The 22404-nt window shown below is 41.9% G+C and overlaps 1 protein-coding gene across 6 annotated transcripts in view; it reads left to right on the top strand.

Moving 5' to 3' along the window:
* Positions 1 to 22404, top strand: part of MEIS1 (Meis homeobox 1) — a 137767-nt gene that overhangs the window by 28644 nt on the left and 86719 nt on the right. For all 6 annotated transcript variants that reach the window (XM_067704875.1, XM_067704877.1, XM_067704876.1 and 3 more), the window contains exon 7: positions 1 to 15. This exon is cut by the window's left edge and continues 97 nt beyond it. In XM_067704875.1, the coding sequence (XP_067560976.1) occupies positions 1 to 15 (15 nt within the window). The remainder of the gene's footprint in view (positions 16 to 22404) is intronic.

Genomic DNA, 22404 nt, shown 5'->3' with positions numbered 1-22404 from the left:
ACAGCAGTGAGCAAGGTAGGAGAGCTGTTCTTGTTCTCTTGCTACTTGTGTCATTTTTCAGGGTTGAAAAATTAGAAATGTCTGGTGAGGGACTCTTTATACAGGTTTTCCTAGAACTCTTTATTACAGTTTTTCCTATAAACCCCGTGTAATATGAGAACGGCTCATCTTATTTTATTCCTCTCGACCCCCTTCTTCTTTCTCTGCCAGACCAGCTGCCTAGCTGCCTGTCACCTGGCCACCTCCATAAAACAGGGTCAGTGAATGGACGGAGAGCAGAGAAGTAGATTAGACATTCGAATGTGTGGAAATAGTATGCCACTAATACCCTGCTCTACAAATAAAAAAGTGTTATTATTACTTACCCTTAGAGGCTTTTCAAGAGATCACGAAGAAACACCCACTAGGATTCCAACTGAACAATGTCTTAAGATGCCTAGAAGGCAGTGGGCCTTTTAGAAACCCATGCCGGGCTTCCCTCTTCACTGGGTTGAAGCCATTTTTCTGGATTTACTCATTTGAATCTCTTAAGTGCTTGGCTTCGTGGCAAAGTCACACTAAAGGGAATTAGGATGAAATGGCAAGAATCCAGATCAATTTCATTTGTGTGGTTCTTGGAATGCACACACCTGTATGTGTATTTGGGTGTCCATGGATGTGCATGTCTGACTATAACAGGTAGCAGATAAAGTTTAAACAGAAAGTTAAGCTTCAGCAGTAAGGTGAATGAGGATTTAGATGTCTTGTACTGCTTTTGATGAGAACTACTGCAGGGTATTTTGTGTTCAATTCACGCAACCGAAGAGAGTATTCTCTCTCTGAATATAAAAAGATGGCTTTATTGAAGTTGACTGAGCCCACAGTAGGTACATACTTTAAAATCCGGTTTTATGATCATGTTTCACTGGAGTGCTGTTTCCGAACAGAAGAATTTTGTTTTCTAACCGAACTGGGCTATACCAATTAAAATTGCAAAGTCTACAATGAATTGAACATGATTAATTTGACAACAGAAAAGTTCTTTTTTGGCGGGAGGGGTGGCAGATGTATGCTATTTGGACTGGGAATAACTTCTACACGTAGAATTTTAAGTATTTGAGATATTTTATTGTTCAGAGAAAAGTTGCTGATTTCATCACAACTGTAAGTCTAGCAAAAATGGAGCCTGGAAGAGTAAACTGGTTCAGAGCTGAGGCAGAAACTGGTAACCTCTGACCTCTGCCTTTTACTGGAAAACGATATGCAGCATAAATCCACGGGGCCTACTTCCTTTCAAGTGTGCGTATGTCTATGTTATGGTGTTGCTGTTCACAGCACTATAGCTAAGATGAGGTCAGCATTTCCATATGAAGCCCTACTTTCAGAATTCAGCTCGCACCAAGGGTTTTCAGAAGGGTGTAGATGGACTCTCGATTCTTTTTCCTGTACTCCAGAGTTGCTACATGGGGCCGTAGCCTAGTGTTTTGTTTGTTTGTTTTTCTTTTTCACGTCTTGCTTTTTAAGGCTCCCGTCAGGAGGGTCGTTTGGCTGCTACTTTGAAGGCTTGTAAACTGCTGAAATGCATTTGTTTAAAATGGAAACATGAGTTTTCTTAAACATCATCTGATAAAAGGACTTTCAGAGGGCAAATGCCCCACCCCAGTTCTTCCCCTCTGACCTGTCGGAACAAGGAATCAGGAATTTCTCAGGTTCCTTTCTCCTTCAACACGTGTTCTCTAAAGGCCAATTTAATAGTGAATGTGACTGTAAGCCGTATACCCTTCACATTACCAGGGTTTTCCACTTACATCGTTCCTCCTTCTGTTTTTTCATATAAGACCACCACCTCATTTTTCTTTTTAAAAGCATTTTCATATACATAGTCTCATTGGAATGACCTCAGTTGAACCTGCCTAAAACAACTGTGGTGGCGGATAAAACAGGTCTAGCCCCATTTGACAGAGGAGGGACAGAAGCTGTGGATGAGCTGAGCGATTTGTGGAAGCCCTGGTGCAGCAACAGGCCTAAAATTTCAGGCCTGCCCCTCCCCCCCCCACCCGCCCCTCCCCGCACTGCCCTCTCCTGGGCAGTGCGATTTATTCCCTGCTAAACGCGGAATGATGCCTGGAAGTGTTGCTGTAACAACTTCGGTGCATTTCCATGCCAACCACAACGCTTCTCAACTCTCTTTTTCATCCCTGGGACCTGTGGAGCTGGGTCTTTGTGCAGCCTTCGGATTAGCTGTGCACAGTGGCTTTTCCGTGTTCTCCTGTCTGCCTTTTCTGGCAGCCATGGATGTGTAAACTGTGCCAGCAATTGGCCTGTAGTGCATGTGTCCTAAATAGTTATTTACACAGTTTGAGTCCATTTTAGTCAACTGGGTAAATAACAGCCCTCTTCAAAAGATTTATAAATCCATAAATATGTCTTTATACATACCCAATAGACAGAAATAACTCAATCTGTCCAGAACACATCCAAAGAGGTGTTTCCCTCACAGACGGGAGTAATACATATTTTAAAACTTTCTCTGCTGTATTATTTGTACCACATTTCTTTTCTCCTCATTCCTTTGCAATGTTTGCCCCTTCATTATGGCACCCAGGGTACAAAAAAAAGAAATCCCCTAGGCTTTGGTCCTCTGTTAAATAACCTTGTCTGTGGTACAAGGTGGGCATGTAACAGGCTCTGTCCTGTTCTTCTGGACTTTCAAAGTAAAGCAAAGAAAATCGGTCATCCAGGAAGTTTGTAATGTTCTGACAGATTTCAAGATACAGTAACAGTTCCTAGCTAGAGTTCCAGCAATCGGGGGGATTTTTGAGCGTCTGGCGAGCTGCCAAATGAGTGGCTCTTGGGGTTGATAGAGTAGCTTGAGTCCACATTTTTTACCTGAGCATAAAAAAGTAAAGTACAAAATCCAAACCTGGGCATTCTGAAGGGCATGTATGTGAAGTATGTAATAGGCAAATGTGAAAGATATTATTATTCAGGGATTTGATGTTTATTCATGATTTACATAATATATCTCTCCCGCAACTCAAATTATTTATCATGGCAACTCTTCTTATGGCATCTACATTCATTTCATAGGAACACTTGTGGCCCCCTGCAGGAAATCGATTCTTTAATAGCAAAAGCGCCTTTAAATGGGCATTTAAAAGGAAGGCCTAACCTCTGTGTTTGGTTGGGGACTCTGCTGCTGCGGCCGGGACATTGATTTTGTCTACTTTTTAACTTCCTCAAAGCACTTGCAAAGATATGAGATTGGATTCTTATTTTCTCACTGTCAATGATTTGCTATTTTCCCATTTCAGAAGAGAGAAAAGTAAAGCTCAGAAATACTGAAGTGAGTCACCGTGAGAGTCACCTCCGGATCTTGGTCTCTTGCCTTTGTAACTACTTTAGGATGGGGTGTTTTCAGGACCCCCAAGCAGAGTCTCATAAGATGAGGTGCACATTGGCAGATACTGTTCTCTTTCATGTGTCTTTTTTTATCCTACTGTGTGTGGCTGCCCTACTGACCATAATCAGGGTCTATTGTAGGAAGCGTGTAGTCTGGACAGGAGAACACCAAGCAAATCTGGTGCCTTTCCCCACCGGATTGTACTCCTCCCCAGGAGGGCTGCCACGGACACTGTATAACCCATGAGCAGCCTTAGCTGTGCTTGACCACATTTTGAGTTTGGGCACGTCTCTGTTTTGGGTTGAAAGTCAAGAGAGACGAATACATGATAGTAATAAAATAATAAAATAACGTATTACGGGCTGTCAGTCAGTGTAGGTATTTCATCCGTCACTTTGTAGAGGAGGTCACAGAGGTTCAGAGAGGCTGAGAGACTTACCCAAAGTCACATACTGGTTGGTGGTACAGTAGGGACTTGAACCCATACCGTCTGACTCCAAAGCCCAAGCTTCTATTTGATGTGATACTGGAGTGTGACTAAGAATGGGAAACAGATCACTCGAGGGCCATTCTTTCTGTTATCGATTCAGGGACTCTTCCCCCAGTGTCTGCACTGGGCCTGGCACTCCGCTCTGTAACAGTGACAGAGCTGTGAATAAAACAGAATCAGCATTAGCCTCAAGGGGGTTCTACTCTGCCGGGGACTGAGAATCCAGTTTTGTGTGCTGAGTAGAATGATGATCGAGCTATTTACAGAGAAGCAGGATGATTGATATGATTAATTTGTATTATGTATTAAGAGCCTCTACCATTTCACTCATTCTTAAATTTATTGAATTGAGAAGAGGAGCCTACAAAACAAGTAAAGACATTTCTCTTGCAGAACGTTTCCCACTTCAAGCTCATCTCGTTTTCCTCTTTTGTGAGGAAACAGAAAGTCTTATTTCTACATAGAAATTTGATGTGAAACATTTCAGCCCTAAAGGACTTGACTTGGTCTCTAGAACTTCTAAAACGCACTTATGAACTTCTTTGAGGGCCAGGACTCAGATCAACAATAGTATCTTTGCTCCCACTAAAAAAACAAAACAAACAAACAAAAAAAAGCAAAACCAGCATGTTTCTGTAAAGAGGAACAATTGAAAAGCATTGCTATTTCTTTATAATAAAATGTATCAGTAGCGGTCAGTGCCTCCCACTGTCCCCTCCCCTCCACGCCAGCTTTTGTAGGAGTTCAGGCAACCTATAGGCAGAAGGCAATTCCATTTATTATTGAAGGGAATCTCGAGGCGGTCGTTTCAGACCTGTGAAGCCAGCAGGCAGAGCAGGGTGAGAGGGAGCGGGGGTGTGAGGCAGGGAGACGGATGTAGGGAAGGGCCGCATTTTGTTCCAGATGACTAAGCAACGATTTATATACCCGCTCGTCTTTTTACATGAAGAAGAAAAGTAATAACAGCCCAAACCCAGGCATTTGAAACAGTCAGCTGTCTGATGAATAATGGGATAGGTGGGAAGGAGCTCTCTGATTGGATGTCTTAATGAGCAATTTCGCACAGAGTTTGGGCTGCTGTTCCCCTTGACCTTTGCCCTTTATTGACCAAACTGACACTTCATTTTTCACATACTTCCAATTATGTCTCGGCTTAAGTGTTGCCCTCCCTCCTTTATTTCTTTCCTATGGACAACTTGAGAGTAGTTGAGGCCACGGAAGATATTTTAATTTGAAAAACTACCGTAACAACTCAGGTTTAGGATACAATCTGTAATCCGCAGTTTTTCGGATGAAGACACAAAGTGAATACTGCTTGTTTTGAAACAGTTTTCTGTCTTTCTTTTTTTTTTTTAATCTCAACTTATTTTAAAAACAAAATGTTTATAATAACCTAAGAACCCTGAAAAGGAAGAAAAATGTTTAAAAAGTAGGATTTTTTTTTTTTTCCTTTCATCTGTCTGTTGGTCAGAGTGACTTGAATGATTTTAGATCTGTTCACACTTACCTCTTAAGCCTTGTTCTTCTCCGGGAACTTCTTATATTTCAATGGCACTAGAATGCATATTGAAAAATATGCTTTGGTGAGAAGAGAAAAGGAAAATATAATTGTGACCACAGGCCTTAGCCCTTGAGCCACTGCAGCCCTGTGTGGTACTTGAGTTACATTTAATGTTGTATTCAAATTAAAGTGTGGTCTTTGCTTGCAGTGGCAGGCAGAATAGGAAAATGATTTCCTGATGGGAAAAGTCAGGTGTAAAAAAGAAAGGGGAAGTCATTACACGCTGCAAATCCATGTTATCCAAAGGTCCATATTATTAACTTATCAAACACGTTGAATTAGATGTATGGACAGAGAATTGTTTTCCCAAGAACACCCCATACTCTAGTCACCTTACCTTTTATTGACTCATTAAATGTGAGTAACCGTTTTCTGTTCTCCATTTGCTTGACTTCTAGCATCATGAAAGCAGATCGTCTTAAAACAAAGAAAAGTAACTTCATCATCTAAACGTCATAACTGTTTATTTAGGGGCATGAACTTGGCCATGAGTGTTTTCACAGAAAGTGCGTCTTCTCACTATTAGGCTGCATCAGTAGTAAACCTGGTCATTGCTTTTCATCTTAAACAACTGAAAAATTCATTTGAAATTATTTACTCCCAAATAGATTTCCCTCTAACACAGAAGTATTTGTCTCAAGTAGATGAAGTGTTACCTACTTTATTATGTAGCCCTCTGGCATATCCATCGCATATTTTTACTATAATATGGTAATAAAAGAATGTAAAAGGCAGACAAAGGTTCTATCTTTTTCTGTAAGGTGACCTCTGTTACCAAGTAACTGCTTTACTTATGAGCTTATTAAAAACTCAAAAAATGAGCTTTTCATACTTCACGGGCATTGATGTGAAAATGAGCTGTCCTGTGAGTGGTTTTCTTGATCATTTTTAGAACAATTGATTAGCCAAAGAGCTCTGTCATTAGTTGACATTGACTGATAGCAATTTGTCACGAGCTCTGAAGGTCAGCTAGACAGTTGGAGTTTCAGCCTGCTTTTGATTGACCTTTACAGAGTCCATCCTCATGTGACTGGGTTTGAATGGGTCTGGCCCTCGATTGGAAAAGGCAGGGTATTAGTCAGCAGGATCATTTCGTATATTTTCTGTTGATTGCTCATTTTTATTTATGTGTGAACTCAAGGTCTGGATAGCTTATCACATTTTGTACTCTAGTTTTTGAAACTTAAGAGGTGTGATACTTGTTAAGTATGGCCTTAAAACCACAATTCTGTTTTCCCTCTGGTTTGCAATGTTACGGTGGACTTGGTATGTGATGTAGACTTTGCTGCCGACACTTGCCGTTGTCACCTGTGCAGATGCTGGGATTTTGTTGCCTGTGATGGGTTGGAATTTTGTTCTTGCTGTGATTGTTTCTTAAGAGATACCAACTCCAGTGTGGCTTGTAGGACTTCTGAAATTATACACCAGTTCTCTGACTTTCCTAGAATTAATGGCATCGGTCTCTCAAGAATCCCGTGATAGTTTAAAAAATGAGTGGTAAAGAATTCTATGAATAATGATGTTATGTCAGTTCATCAGGAAGTCCTACAGCCAGAAGGTATGAGAACTTTTTAGAGAGGTATCTTCTCTTCAGTTTCACTCAGTCTGCTGTAAATTAGAGAAAGCTTTTCTGGCTATAACAACATTGGCGTTTCACCGAGAGTGGGATGTATTTTCTATTGTAGTGGACCTGGAAGTTAATGATTCATAATGCTTAGTTCTTTCTTTCCAAGACCGTTAAGTATTTTTCAAAAGCACATCTCGTGTAGAAGAATATATTCCACACTCTTATTAATAACATGCATTTTACTGCCTTATGTAAATAATAAAAATGGTGACCTGAGCTTTAAAAACCCAGATCCTACTGTGTAATTATTTAATTCAGTTTCCAAATAAGGCCTTTTTTTTCTCTTATTCTCTCTCACCTTCCCTTCTTCTCTTGATTCTGCATTGGGTTTTAAACTATAAGCAATAACTTGTTTTTCAGGTCCATCCTCCTAGACATTCCAGGGCCACCGCACAGCTGAAACATGTGTTTCGGTTTCTACCCAAGAAAATAAACCAGGAGAGGATCCATTGTCCCCAGTGGGGGATTCTTCACAGGGTGTCATTCTTGGCAAGGCAGAAGTGAGGAAGTTAATTTGAGGGAAGCATCCATTTAATACAGCCCAAGGAGATAAAAAGAGTTTAGAATTATAATCACTTCTGCAGATGAGCCAAAATATGATCACAAGTTGTACTTAAGGAGGGAAATATAAATGTATGCATTCTAGTCAAGTCATCAGAAATGGATTAAGCACTGACTGTGTGGAAGGTGTGCTGTGTGAGGCTATAAAAATGAGTAGGTCATAGTAGTTGCCCTCAGGAAGTTCATGTGTGCTCCCAAGAGCGTCAAGCATATGCAAGTGAAATATTTGCTAAATGCTGACTATTCTTAGGGAGCTGTGAGTGTGTTTATTTCACAACACACCAGTGACCCAGACACAGTGAACTCTGTGGTCAAGGCTGTTGACTGAAACACAGAGTGGGTAGGATTTGGCCTAACTTGCAGAGGGACACCTCTACCTTCGTCCTCTGACTGCCATATAAGTTCAGCATCTCTGGGCCCTAGGAGGCCACTCTAGGGAACTTGGTTCAGTTTTCCCGTGTGGCCACCCGGGGCCTTTGCTGTTTGAACTAGTGGGTCATCATTGCTTTCTCCACCTTTAGTCCTGTGGCTGCTGACTCATACTGGTCTTCTTCAGGGGACCTTGACATTTTCTTGGGGGAGGGGACCCCTTTGGCAATTTGGTGAAGTCAATGGATACCTAGTCAGAGTAATATTTTTATTAACATACAAAATAAAATACATAAGATTATAAGGGAAACTAATTATATTGAAATCCAGTTATCAAAATATTTTATTTTTAAAAATAAATAAATAAATTTATTTATGGCCGCGTTGGGTCTTCATTGCTGCGCACGGGCTTTCTCTAGTTGCGGTGAGCGCGGGCTGCTCTTCGTTGCGGTGCGCGGGCTTCTCATTGTGGTGGCTTCTCTTGTTGCGGAGCACGAGCTCTAGGCACGCAGGCTTCAGTAGTTGTGGCATGCAGGCTCAGTAGTTGTGGCTCACAGGCTCTAGAGCTCAGGCTCAGCAGTTGTGGTGCACAGGCTTAGTTGTTCCGTGGCATGTGGGATCTTCCCAGACCAGGGATTGAACCCGTGTCCCCTGCATTGGCAGGCGGATTCTTAACCACTGCACCACCAGGGAAGTCCTAACAAAGTATTTTAAAACACAAATCGTAATATAGTGCTATAAGTGCCTTGTTTTAATATGCATTAAGTAACAAGGTCTAGCAATAATTCTGTTGTCTATCACGTTTTTGAAATAGTGATGAATGTAAATGGTGTTTTAAGATATTTGTAACAACTGTATTGTATTATGTGAATATGATTTCCATGGGTGACGAAGTCACAGGTCCTACTAATAGTTCTGTGGTTTGTTACGTACCTAGATACACACTTGAAGTAAATGCTACTTGCAGTTAGAGGTTAGTGAGAATAAAAGGTTAATTTTTTTTTCCCTTCCAAGTACTTGGATCTTATAAATTCTAACCATGGATCCCCTTGTAGTGGGAGGGTCTACGTAGTCCAGGTTAAAAACTTCTAAACTAATTTGTGTCATCTGCAGGAAGTATTCTGTGAACCCCCAGATTGGAGGAAGTGATCCTCTTCTGTGTTGTCAGGGCATCCTGTGTTTTATCGTTGCTCATATATTGAAATGAGCCATTCATGCATCAGCCTCCCCAGGATGCCCCCTGGGAAGGGACTATGTCTTCTTCATCTTTAACTCTCCTGTGCCCAGCATAGTTATGACACATGGCCACTGATGGATAATTATTTATTGAAGAGGGTTGGGAACCCTCTCATGCTTTCAAACTGTGATTACACTACATTCCCTCAGGACTGATTTCTTTTGGGTGCCAGATGGCTAATCTCACATGGTAATCTCTGTCAAGATGTAAATAGACACGTAGGTCTTGTGTGTTCCCACCCGCAGAAAGGCATTTTAACCGGGGCACTCAAGGAAAGATTTGACAGGTAGCTCTTTCAGAAGTTGGTGGTAGATGGGTTTGCGGATGTACCTTAAATCACAGCATCCACATAGTTGCTGGTTCTGCCTACTCCTACCCTTGAGTTCCACCCTCTGGCCCTGAATGGGCTTCCAGTAGAGGATGGGTGGGGACTGGCTACAGCATTTCAGTATCTTTTGAGGGATCTTAGGGTAGAGGTTAAGGATGAATTACAGGAGTAACTGTGCCACCCTGGGAGGATGCTTTTATGTCCTGTGCTGTTCCCAGCAGCAGACATGATTGCATTCCCTGGGATGTGATATTTAGCTCTTCTCCTGAATTTATCTCTCTCCCTCATGACTGCTAGCACTAATTAAGGATAGTGGTGGAGGTTTTGGCTGTTGGCCGAGCAAAAACTAACCCAAACAGTAAATTTATGCCAAGCGTTTTCCTTAAAAAGAGGTGGGCGTTGTCTACCTCTTACATTGATTGGTCCCAGAAGTGTAGTTGATAAGTTGGGGTTTGCTCAAGTGTCTGGCTTTGTGGATTAGTTCAGTCTTGCAGATAATTTTCCGTAATTACTTAACCTAAAAGCATTCTGTTTGATTAGTACAATTAGCTTTAGCCTTCCCACATTTACCAATATCAACCTGTATGCATTCCTAGACGAAGCTTATTTTATCTCCTAACAAAGAATGGAAGAGGTAGAACTTCCTTCTACTTATTCCCATATCAGGAGAAAAAGAGAACATGACCTTATCTAGAAAATCTTAAATTTTCTTCAAAATCATATATTTTTAAGAAAGGGAGAATTGAAGAGTGAATGCAGAAAACATTGAATTTGCCAATAGGTTTGTAGCTAGATTATTAACATTAATCAGTTCTCTCTCTTTAAACATTTCATTTGTTTTAGTTTGACTCTTTCCTTGAGTTCCCCTATTACAATGCATCTGTGAGAGCAGGACAGTTAGCACCTTGTACCTTGTGCCCTTTTGTACTTTGATACCTTGGGAGAAAAAGGATATATCTTAATTTTACAATGCTTTTACATATTTTCCTTTCCTTTCTATGAAAGGATTTAAGGAAATTAGCAAAAGTATACAATAGGATTCAACTGAAGTAGATGAAGATATCAGAATGAAAGGAAAATAAATGAGAAGTCAGTCTTAAGGGTAGTAAGGAACAATATGAATTATAGGATCATGTCCATTTGCTAGAAGTAGGCAGTTAATTTGGCTCTGAGCTTCCTAGCAGCCAAAATGAAGAGTGAAATATAATTAGTTACAAGCTTTAGAGCATCCATGGAAGTGTTGCTCAGAAGAATCCCTTTGACAGGCATTAGGACCCACACGTGCTCACCCAGGAAATCCAGTGAGGTGGCATAGGCTGACATCCTAGCAACACCTGTAGGGCTCCTCTACATTCCCCTCAGCTCCTAGCACAGTACTGCAAATAGAGTAAGTACTTGATAAATATTTGATTGATTTGTTCGGATGTCTGGATTTATATTCAGCCCATTTGCACTTTCACTCCTTGGTATCTAAGCCTGTCTTGATTTCCGTAGTCGAAACAGATGACAGCCTGTCTTCATGTGAGCCACAGTGCTGATCATTTCGCGATGCCATGAGACCTTTTCCCACTTTTCCATCTCCTTCTTCTGACCATTTCATGGTGAGCCAACTCCATTCTTTTTTCCCTGCACCTGGGGCTTGGGATGCAGGCGAGAACGCTCTTGTCCTTCTCGTTATTATCCTCTGAAACAGGGTTAATGGAGCCAGAGAGATTCAGATAAGTGACGGTGAAAATGGAGATGTCGAGGGACTGAGGTGGGACACCGGGATGGGAAGATGCAGGGGCCACGGTCTTTAACAACGGAAGTTCTGATGGAATATGATTTCAACCTATAAAATAGGAGCAGACTGTGTGTTGTGAATATTTGGATTACCAAGCACTCAGAACATCTCCTTATGTGAAAGGAATTCTTTTAGTGCCAATAAAAGGTATTGTTTTGGGACTTCCCTGGTGGCGCAGTGGTTAAGAATCTGCCTGCCAATCCAAGGGACACGGGTTCGATCCCTGGTCCGGGGAGATTCCACATGTCACGGGGCAATTAAGCCCGAGAGCCACAACTACTGAGCCCATGTGCCACAACTACTGAAGCCCGCGAGCCTAGAGCCCATGCTCTGCAACAAGAGAAGCCTCCGCAGTGAGAAGCCCACGCACCGCAATGAAGAGTAGCCCCCGCTCGCTGCAACTAGAGAAAGCCAACACACAGCAACGAAGGCCCAACGCAGCCACAAATAAATAAATAAAAATTTTAAAAAAGGTGTGATTTGATATTGTGAATTTTAAGCTGATGAGAGGAATTCTCCCAAAAGGAGAAAAGGTGAAGACAGAAATAGCCCCATTCACTAACTCACTGAGTACTAATTGAATGTCCACTATGTAGTAGCCCATTGCTAGATGTGAGAATTGAGAGTGAAAGAGGCTATTCCTGGCATCAAGAAGCTGGCAGTCCTGTGGCCGAGCAGACAGTTCACACATGGTAGGTTAAGTCTCGTGATTCAGTGGGCTCAGCGTAATTTGGAAGCAGAGGAACAGTACCTAACAAACTGGTGAAGATGGAGCGACTGCCTCTCCCCATCCTTCCACGGCAGGCATCCTTAATAGATCACAGTGCACTTTCTCCTTGAGCTTGAATGGGACTTGGATGTGGGTCCTTCTCGGCACAGCACTCCAGGCAACCACTACCGCATCCCCCAGAGTTAGCCCTGGAAGCAACCTGCTTTCCTTCCCAATCTCCTAGCCAGCTCCCCCAAGGAAACTTGGGGAACTTGATAGAAACTTGGGATGGATGGAGAAGTAGAAGGGCATGCGAGGCACAGAAATTAGTTTGTGTAGAGGCATGAAGGAGAGAGAAAGCATGACACTCCCGAGGCTTCCCGTACGCCTCAGTGTGAGCAGAGAACATGGGAAAGGGAGAGTCTAAGGTGAGGCCAAGAGGTGGCAGGGCCAGACCACGAAGGATCATAGAGGTCATCTTAGGGAGCTGGGAGTTTGTTGGGAGTTGGGGAGCCACTGAAAACGTTAGAGTTGTGTCCTGGTCAGATCCGAGTGAAGGAGGGATGGGTGGTGAGGAAGCTGGGGCCAGTGTTGCTGCTGTTTAGAAAGGCTGAGCACACGGACTGAGGCAGGCAGGGGAGGCTGCAGAGAAGAACTTTGGAGGAGGAGACTGGACCAGACTGAGGGGTGCGGGCGCGTGGGGTTCAGAAGGGCCTGGAAACAGGCCAGGTCTCAGAACACTGCTTTCTAGACCACAGGTCCCTTCTAGCACGCTCACTGTCTTCTGAGGGTAGCCTCCCAAAGGTGGGCTGGCCACTGCTGGCTCCGGCTTCTCCTCTGGACACTCTTCCCACCCTCTCCGAGGGTGGCCCGCTGAAGCCCGGCCACCACCCTCTGCTGCCCTGCTCTCCCGCGGAGAAGTCTCTGGCTCCATGGTGACCAGGGGGCTGCGTGGAAAGGAAGAGGCCAGCCAAGCTATCATGGGAATCTGGTGACTCATTTCATCAGTTTACTGTTCTGAACTTGAGGTGACTTCCCCCCTTGCTTGACAACTGATGGATGAGCGTTTCCTGAGTATCTGCAGAGTAGATGCTTTGTTTCATGGGCCTTCGTGTTCATGGACTCGCAGTGGGTCCTAATCCTGCCTTCCCACTTCCCAGGCGGCTAATTTCTCTTCGTATGTAGAATCTTCAAATTACCTGCCAGACTTAATCGACTCCAGGAGGAAAATAATATACTCTTGCGCCTGCAGATACAGCTCTGGTTCCTTCCACTTTTTGCCTGAACGTTAAAGAATGAAGGATACTTCTTTATACTGTAACAGTATTTTCTTGACTCACAACACTTTCACCTCGTACTTAATATGTCTACATTGAAAGGTGTCTTTTAAAATAGTATACTTCATTTTGTGTGTCAGTTTTCACCTTCTTTCCCAGGATGTGGGTTTGTGTATTTTAAGAAGGATTGTCCTTTACTTCGTTTCCAGATGTCCTGAGCCTCTTTTTTTTTTTTTTTAAGTTTTTTTTTTTATATCTTTAATGGAGTATAATTGTTTTACAATGTTGTGTTAGTTTCTGCTGTACAACACAGTGAATCAGCTATATGTACACATATATCCCCATATCCCCTCCCTCTTGAGTCTCCCTTCCACCCTCCCTACCCCACCCCTCTAGGTCGTCACAAAGCTCGGAGCTGATCTCCCTGTGCTATGCGGCAGCTTCCCACTTGCCATCCGTTTTACATTTGGTAGCGTATATATGTCAATGCCACTCTCCCTGATGCTCTTCATAGGAAAGGAGTCAGCTTTGGAAAATATTAATTGCTCCACTAAATGATGGAATGTTAATCAAGGCTACATAGCAAGAAGTAGAAGCATTCCTTTAGGGCTCCAAGAATATTCCTTAAGCTTGTTTTTCATAACCGAAGTGGAGGCAGTAGGCTTGTGTTATGTGGGTCAGAATCATCATCCTAGATCGTGGCCGTGGTCCTTAGATTTAGTTTCCGTATTTCAGATGGAGGCAGTAGGTTTAACGTGTCTTACTTTGCAGCTGGAACAGATTCTATTTTTAATCTGTAAATTGAATGTGGCGAGGAGCCATGTGCTGCCCAGATCCCAATGCATAACTCCTGTTGCTATCAGTGAGTTTCTTGATGGATTGGAAGGAAGTATTTATTCCAAATATCTCTCTGACTCTGTAGAATTAAACATGCTGAACAAAACCTAGCACTTTTCAAGTTAAAACGAAGTGTTTTCTCAGGTAGCAACCATGCTGGCTTAAAGGAATCATGCGACAATCCCAAACAGACACACACACACAGAACCGTAGAATTGGTTTTCAGGCAGAGAGAGACAACTGGGCTCAGGATCCTGGGTGGCAGACAGAGTAAAGGGCGTGGCTGTATTGATACACAAAATTGCCTTTAAATAGAAGAGATAAGGGGAGAAAACCTTTTCTCTGGATGGTGCTCTGCTCATGGGAATGCACACATTATTGTTGGTGAGCAATCGGAGAAAAAGCCCTCCTGTACTTCCTCACTCTTATTCCCCAGTGGTGGGAATGGTATGGCAATGTTTGCTTAGGACTGACTGGTGTTTGCATCTATAAATAAATGTACTCAAATCATAATTGTTATTAACAGGATTGCATGATTACCTGGCAATCGCCTCGTTCTGAGATAGCTTTTGGATCACCTGTTCGCTGGGAACATTTGACAGACCTATGTTTATTACCCAATTGAATGTCAGTAGCAATTGCAGCTAAAGATAAACAAAAATGCAAGTACTTGTTGACCTTGACTTTTTTCCACAAGAGATTGGACTTGATGGCTCTATTGCTGTTGAGCTGATAAGGGTTATAAACAGTAGTTTAAGGAAAATGTTTTATTCCCAGAGGAGAATACCCTATGTGCTGTGGGAAATGGCAGTAGCCATGTATACCCTTTGCCAGATTCCCTTAATTCACCTTTATGTGGCCTGTGGGAAAAGGATATGGGTGGGGGGGGGGACTTTTTATGGCTTTAATATACATTTGCATAGATTGTTATAAACTGTGAGTGGTGTAGTCAGCAGATTACATACAATTTTAGAAGAAGCCAATGAAGTTTCTGTGATTTGTGATATTTAGTAATATGATTTCTTCGTAAACTATCACGTTAATATAATATTGTGTTTCAGAGATGCAGAGCTTGTAAAAACGCAATACGGTGCCCAAATGCTCTTTCCGATTCTAATTAAAAACATAAAAATATTGTTGGTTAGTAATCTCACTAGGGGCAAAGAGAGAGGAAATGAACCTGGTGAATATATTGACATGGGACACTATGAAAGGACACTGGGGGATGTGGCAATCAGCACTTTTATTTGGGCACAAGTCTTATTAAGTTCCAGATTTGAATCAAGACACTTTGGGCCATTAAGGATTCCCCATTTCTTGGTGAGGCATAAAGCCTCGGTGACTTGTCCTATTTGCTCTTTAAAATCCCACTGCATTTTCCTTTTGAGAAGAGGTGCTTTGGCTCAATGCCACTGGCTTCAACTTTTGCTCTTAAAATGTTGTTTTGATGCATAGTGTAGTGATGGCTGAATTGATTTCTGTGCATAAACGGTGGCCTAGATTCTTGCCCTGTGGAAATCCATGGAATTAAGAACTGTAGGTTCCCGGAGTGATAAGAGGTAAGCAAATGATTAGATATGCATGCAGGGAAAAAAATAGAGATGCTTGTAGAATGGAAATAAGAGTCTATATAATTTGCAAGTTTAATGTAAATGTAAGCCACTAATACAACTAATAATTTAATGCTAATATGTGAGAGTAAGTAAATGTAACTCTAATCATTTCCTGTTTGGTGTGTTCTCAAAGAATCCTGAGCAAAAATATACTGTATTGAAATATTTTCCCGGCTCCCCAGGATGGAAAGGCTGGTCTGCTGACAGCTGTGGCCCTTATGAGACCTCTGGGATATTGGTGGCTCAGATTTCTTTCTAGATAAAGTTGTGGGACAGTTTGAGATTGCAGAATCTTAGCCAGAATTTCTTGCAGAGATGTTTAGAACACTGGGCTAGGGGATCGATCCCATAGACATACCAGCTGAGATCTCGTCCAACATGCCCTTTTAAAAAGTCACCGGTATTATTTAATTATACAGAATATATTTTTCTAAATATATTCTAAGTATTTGACCTCTTACTCCATTTGTCAAAGTATGGATTTCCTGGTGAAGATATCTCAGATAAGTTTTGGATACACTTTTATGAGAACAGGCCCTTTGAATGAAATTTTAAAATATAAGGGAAGAAGGCCATGCCATAGGTAACTAGCAGGGAATTTTGTGCTGTCTTTAGGGAAACAACAGTGGCAGAGCAGAAGGGTTCCCTTCTCCCCCCGCTGGTCCTCTTTGCTAGGCCCCATTTCTTTATCTGTGAATTTCTTGGGAGAATCCCTGCTTGCTGACTTCCACTTTTCCATGAAACTTTTGTGAAGAACAGTGGAAATCTTTGCAATGACAGATGCCATTGCGGATTATTATGATGTCCATTACCTGGTGGATGAAATTAGGAAGTTTATTTCTGACATGGCACAAACCCTTCCCTGCGACAGAAAGACTGTAACCTAGAATCTTTGTAAAAAAACAAACAAACAAACTGCATCCTTAGGATTACTGGTGATTCTCTGGTTGATACATTAGAAGTGCACAGAGGCGAGCCTGCGCCTGGGGGGTCCCGGTCCCTGGCCGCAGGAGGGCCCAGGGACTCTCCGCTCAGGCTCCTCTGGGCTGCATGAAGGCAGCTTTCTACATCCCTCCTCGTCGTGACTGAAGGATGTGGCAAAGACATGAATTGTGTGTGGCTGGCTCTCTGTCCCGCTGCTAGGAAAGACTTCTGCGTTTATCTGCATTTTCCTGAGCACCAGTCGGCTCTGTAGCCACCACCCAGGCCACTTTGTGGGAAAGCTTTCTTTATGGTGGGTGACGTGGCATTTCTTGTCACTTCCTCAAATTCCTTCCCGCTGCCTATCAGCATCGCTCTGGACTTATCTGGGTTGAGCTTCAGCCAGCCAGAGCTAATCCTGGTTCCTATTTCAGAGGGGCAGAGTGACAGCAATGACGCTGCCATTTCTTGGCTTGTGACCTGGGGTGCTGGTGGGGGGAGCAGAGAAAAGAGGGGTACGAGGGTTGGGGGCCACTGGCTTGCTTTTCACACCTGATACCTTGAGGGTCCTCTTCCCTTCCTGCCATCACGCTTGCTTCTCCAAAAGGCTGACAATACTATTTATTTCAATGTGCACTTGGGTGTAACTTTTCCAACTGTAACCTGAAGAAATAAAGGGCGTCTTTGCCTGAACTTGCTTTCATCCCATCCCTGAGGTCAGCCTCTCAGAGGAAGTCTTATGAATTGGGATTTAGAGGATCAGAGACAGATGGCTCTTTTGTTCTGATTTTCCATTATTTAACAAATATTTATTGAACATCTACTATGGGTCACACACAATGCTGGCTGATGGGAAGGAGAAATCTAACAAAGAGTGTATTTTTTTCTGGTTTTCAGTTTATGAAATGTGTCCACCCATCTTAGTTTGTGAGCCTTGTACCACTAATCTTATAGCAGCACAACTCTCCACGTCTCCGTTTTGTAAGTGAGAATTGCCTAAGGTCTCACAGGGTGTAAGTGGGAAATACCAGGACCAGAATCAGCCAGGTTTTTCAACTCCAACACCCTTCCTTCATACCAGGTTAAGAAGTAACCTAATAACTGGTATCAATTTATTTCTGAAATGCATTCACCAGTTCTCTCACTGGGAAGAGAGGAGAGAGAATAAAATTAGGAAGGATCTTTAGAAGGAAGTGATCAGGCCCTTATGCTTCGTTCATTCATTCATTCATTCATTCACAGAGTACCAGGCACTGTACTAAATCCTGAGACAACAAAGATGAATAAGACCAATTCCTGCCCTCAGGGAGTTTACAGTTCAGTGTTTGTTGCTCCCCTCACTTCTGAATTAGGAAATATCTGGGACAAACATATTTCCTGATGCTGTCCTTTTTAGGAGTTACCTACACTTTCATCCAACTTGGTGGATGCCCTTCACTAATTTTCAGCCTTGAGGCGGGTTCAGTATGTGATTAGATCTGAAGATTGGTCTCTCCTCGTGGAAAAATGGCTTAAGTTTATATTCTTTGGGCAGAAGAACAACCTAAACACCGATAACACGTGGGTACTATTAACATCTGCTTATTGGGTTGTCGGGAAGATTAAACAAGTTGGTATATAGAACTTAGAACAGTGCCTGGCACATAGTACACATTACATATGTGTTAGCTACTATCATCAGCACCGTCATCATCATCACCATCATCTTCCTCATCGTTTGGTTTGTTTTTCTCTAAGAAAAAGAGAGGCTCTGGTTAGTACTGGCGCTGATTTCTGAGTGTGAGTGATGATGTAGTAGGGAATCGAGACTCTAGTACTATTCCCAAATGTGTCTTCACTTTACAGTGCAGAGTGTTTGTTTGCCCTTTTGTGTCAGGACAGAGAGCCCTCTAAACTCCGTGGGCCACTGAGATTTCCACCCATACAAGACTCCCTTCTGTTGTCTGTCACTCTCAAATGTCTTGTCGTGTATCTGTCACTTTTACCGTAGGAGTTGAGGAGGAAGTGACTGAGGAAGAAGAGACTTAGATTGCAGATGATACCTTTCTCACCTCAGGCCTTTGGTCCAGTGGATTCTTCTGAAACAACAGCTAGTATTATTTCTACACCACATACTAAGGTGTCTGTGAGAAAAAGAGGTTTGCAGTGTCACTCAGGTGACATGTTGACTGGCATACCTCTTGCTGATGGTCAAATTGAGGTGGGTTCTGAGCTCTCCGAGGACCTGGGTGGAATTTCCTCACAGGAGCCCAGTTAGGATGGGAAGTGTATTTGCCCACTATGACAATTTCTTCTAGCATCTCTGGTCTCATGTTGTCACATTAATCTTTGGCCTTTGATGAAACTATTGGGCAGTATCAGGCCTCTGAATTTCAGGATGCCTTGTTATCAGTAAAGTTTAAGATACAGGAAGATGTCTGTCACACAGAGTGAAGTAAGTCAGAAAGAGAAAAACAAATATCATATGCTAACACATATATATGGAATCTAAAAAAAAAAAAATGGTTCTGGAGAACCTAGGAGCAGGACAGGAATAAAGATGCAGACGTAGAGAATGGACTTAAGGACACAGGGAGGGGGAAGGGTAAGCTGGGACGAAGTAAGAGAGCGACACGGACATATATACACTACCAAACATAAAATAGATAGCTAGTGGGAAGCAGCCGCATAGCACAGGGAGATCAGCTCCGTGCTTTGTGACCACCTAGAGGGGTGGGATAGGGAGGGTGGGAGGGAGACGCAAGAGGGAGGAGATACGGGGATACATGTATATGTATAGCTGATTCACTTTGTTATAAAGCAGAAAGTAACACACCATTGTAAAGCAATTATACTCCAATAAAGAAGTTAAAAAATACAGGAAGATAATCCTTCATATTATAGATAAATTTCACCAAATATTATATGGAGCTTGAGGACTAGCTTTATAGCAATTGCAGTTGGTAAAATAAGGTTCCAAGGGCTTCCCTGGTGGTGCAGTGTTTGAGAGTCCGCCTGCCGATGCCGGGGACACGGGTTCGTGCCCCAGTCCGGGAAGATCCCACATGCTGTGGGGCGGCTGGGCCCGTGCGCCATGGCCGCTGAGCCTGCGCGTCCGGAGCCTGTGGTCCGCAACGGGAGAGGCCGCAGCAGTGAGAGACCGCGTACCGCAAAAAAAAAAAAAAAAAAAAAAAAAAAGGTTCCAAGCATCTCTTGCCTATTAATAGTGACTAGGAAAGGTTGAGTCTGGGAAGTTATGGGGAGGCAAAACCAGATTTACAGGCAGGTCTTTATTTGTTTATAGCAAATCAGCTTTACTACTTCTTTCACCTATAAGTTACTGGTGGTGCTGACTGCCCACTTTCCCTCTCCCCCACCTCGTGTTTTATGTCTCTTCTTGCTCTTCTTTATATGTACCGTGTTGTAGCCTAGTTCTGATGAGACCACAGAGAGTCTATTTCCTATTTTGACTATTTTAATTTTTTTCTATCCACTCTCTCATGACACACTAAGGTGCTTGAATATTCTTTTGAATTTTTTTAATTGAAGTGTAGTTGACTTACAATATCGTGTTAGTTTCAGGTATACCACAAAGTGATTCGGATATATTTATATATATATATTTAAGATTATTTTCCATTATAGGTTATTACAAGATATTGAATATAGTTCCCTGTGCTATACTGTAGGTCTTTTTTGCTTATCTATTTTATGTATAGTAGTTTGTATCTGTTAATCCCATACTCCTGATTTATCCCTCCCTGTGCCTTTCCCCTTTGGTAACCACAAGTTTGTTTTCTATGTCTATGAATCTGTTTCTGTTTTGTATATAGATTCATTTGTATTATTTTTTAAATTCCACCTCTAAGTGATGTCATAATATTTTTCTTTCTTTGTCTGACTTACTGAGTTTTTGATGTTAGTTGAAAACCCATCCCTTTTCAAGAGAGTAGAGGTGGTTTCCTAACAACCAACATGACCCTTTTCCTTTTAAAGAGAGGAATTTCTTACATGTGCGGTGCTGACTCTGTTCTGTTGTAGCCCAGTACAGTGATGGTGTTCAGGGAGCCTCGCTCCAAAGACAGGGATGTTACATAGAAAATGGAAAATACAGGGCAAGTCTTGTGGCACATTGCATTGAGATTTTTTTCCCCACGTATTATCTGTTAGCATTTTTTCCAATTTTTTATTAAGAATATTTTCATATGTACGAACAAATAAAATGAATAGTATAGCAAATACCCATAACTCACCATTCCCATTCAACAGTTGTTAACATTTGGCCATATTTGCTTTGTCTATGTACACGGATACACACACATATGTATATATGTTACTATATATTCCTCTTCAGTACAGAATATTTAAGGAACCATACATTTCTGAGATTTGGACACATCAGTGATACCTACATTCCCCCATCAAAGCACTGAACTACTTATTTTGGCATCTTGGAAACAAATGATGAAATATCAGGAAAATACGTGACTTTATATGAGCATCAGCTCATGGTGATCAATTGCTATTTTAAATGCTTGTCTATGTGCACTTCGCGCTGGGAACTTTTAGGTGTCTTTCTATGAGGATGTAGGACGGACTGGGAAGACCACTGTCCTTGGCGTGCTGGTGGTGGTCAGGTGCCATCCCCACTGAACAGTTTGCGAGCCCTGTCCTCTGGGCTGGATGACTCACACAACCTCACTGGGATGGAATTTCTTCTGTAAATAAATAAAAAAAAGAGCTAGGCTAGATAACTGAAGTGTTTTCCTTCAGTTCTGAAACAGTGAAATTCTAAGAACCAAGTTGAAATTTTGTGTCCAAACCTAGATAGAATGAAGAACTTCAGTAAACATTTACATATAGATTGAAATTTATAGAAAGTCAGTAAATTCCATATAATTTCATGGTCATGCGGAGAAATTCTGAATCTAGGACATAGTATTGGTAATAACAATAAAAAAGTACAGATCGTCCCCAATATCTGAGTTTTCAGAGTATCTGGGTACAAGTTAGTGTCATAGATTTGATTCTTTTACAGACAGATGTAGCTGAAAAGGTCCAAATGCATACAGCTTTTTGATTAGATGTGGAATACATGAATGCTTTATTTGGCTGTTACTGGAATTTCTAAGTGTTTTATTTAAATGGTTTTTTGATTTATTTAATGTTTTTATTTATTTAAATGTTGGCATTCTGCTCTCCCTCACCCAGTGTACTTCTTCTATGTTGAGGGAGGGACGTGGGTTAGGAATGACTGGGACAAATGGATTAATGTGTTAGGTCAAGTGAAATATTGTTTTAGTTAAATCATGTTTGAGGTTGTCTTACAAGGTTTGGAGAGGATTTTCTCTCTTCTTTTTCCTCTGACAAAATGTATACAGCTGAGAATAATATGAATCAGTCCAATATACAATGAGCTCTAGGGAAATTATTATTTTTTTCTCCTTTCAAGAAATGATGAAGAATTTTTTTTTATCTATTGATACAAATCAGCTGACTGTATCAGCATTTGTTTGTTATCTTGGATTGAATCTGTTGTTAACAAGCTGATACATCTGCCCCAGCACACAGTAATAGAAACTTCAGTCTGGTAGCGGTTAGTGAAATTTCCAGCAAAATCTTGTTAGTATAACATCTGACCTAATAAACGGCATTAAAGTTGGGGAGGTAGAGGAGATAGAGGTGTTGCTATCCCTAATGTAAATATCTCTTTGCTGCTTACCTGCCAAT

The sequence above is a fragment of the Pseudorca crassidens genome, chromosome 14 (assembly GCF_039906515.1).
Source record: "Pseudorca crassidens isolate mPseCra1 chromosome 14, mPseCra1.hap1, whole genome shotgun sequence".
Taxonomy (NCBI): domain Eukaryota; kingdom Metazoa; phylum Chordata; class Mammalia; order Artiodactyla; family Delphinidae; genus Pseudorca; species Pseudorca crassidens.
This window is presented reverse-complemented; position numbering and strand designations above follow the sequence as displayed.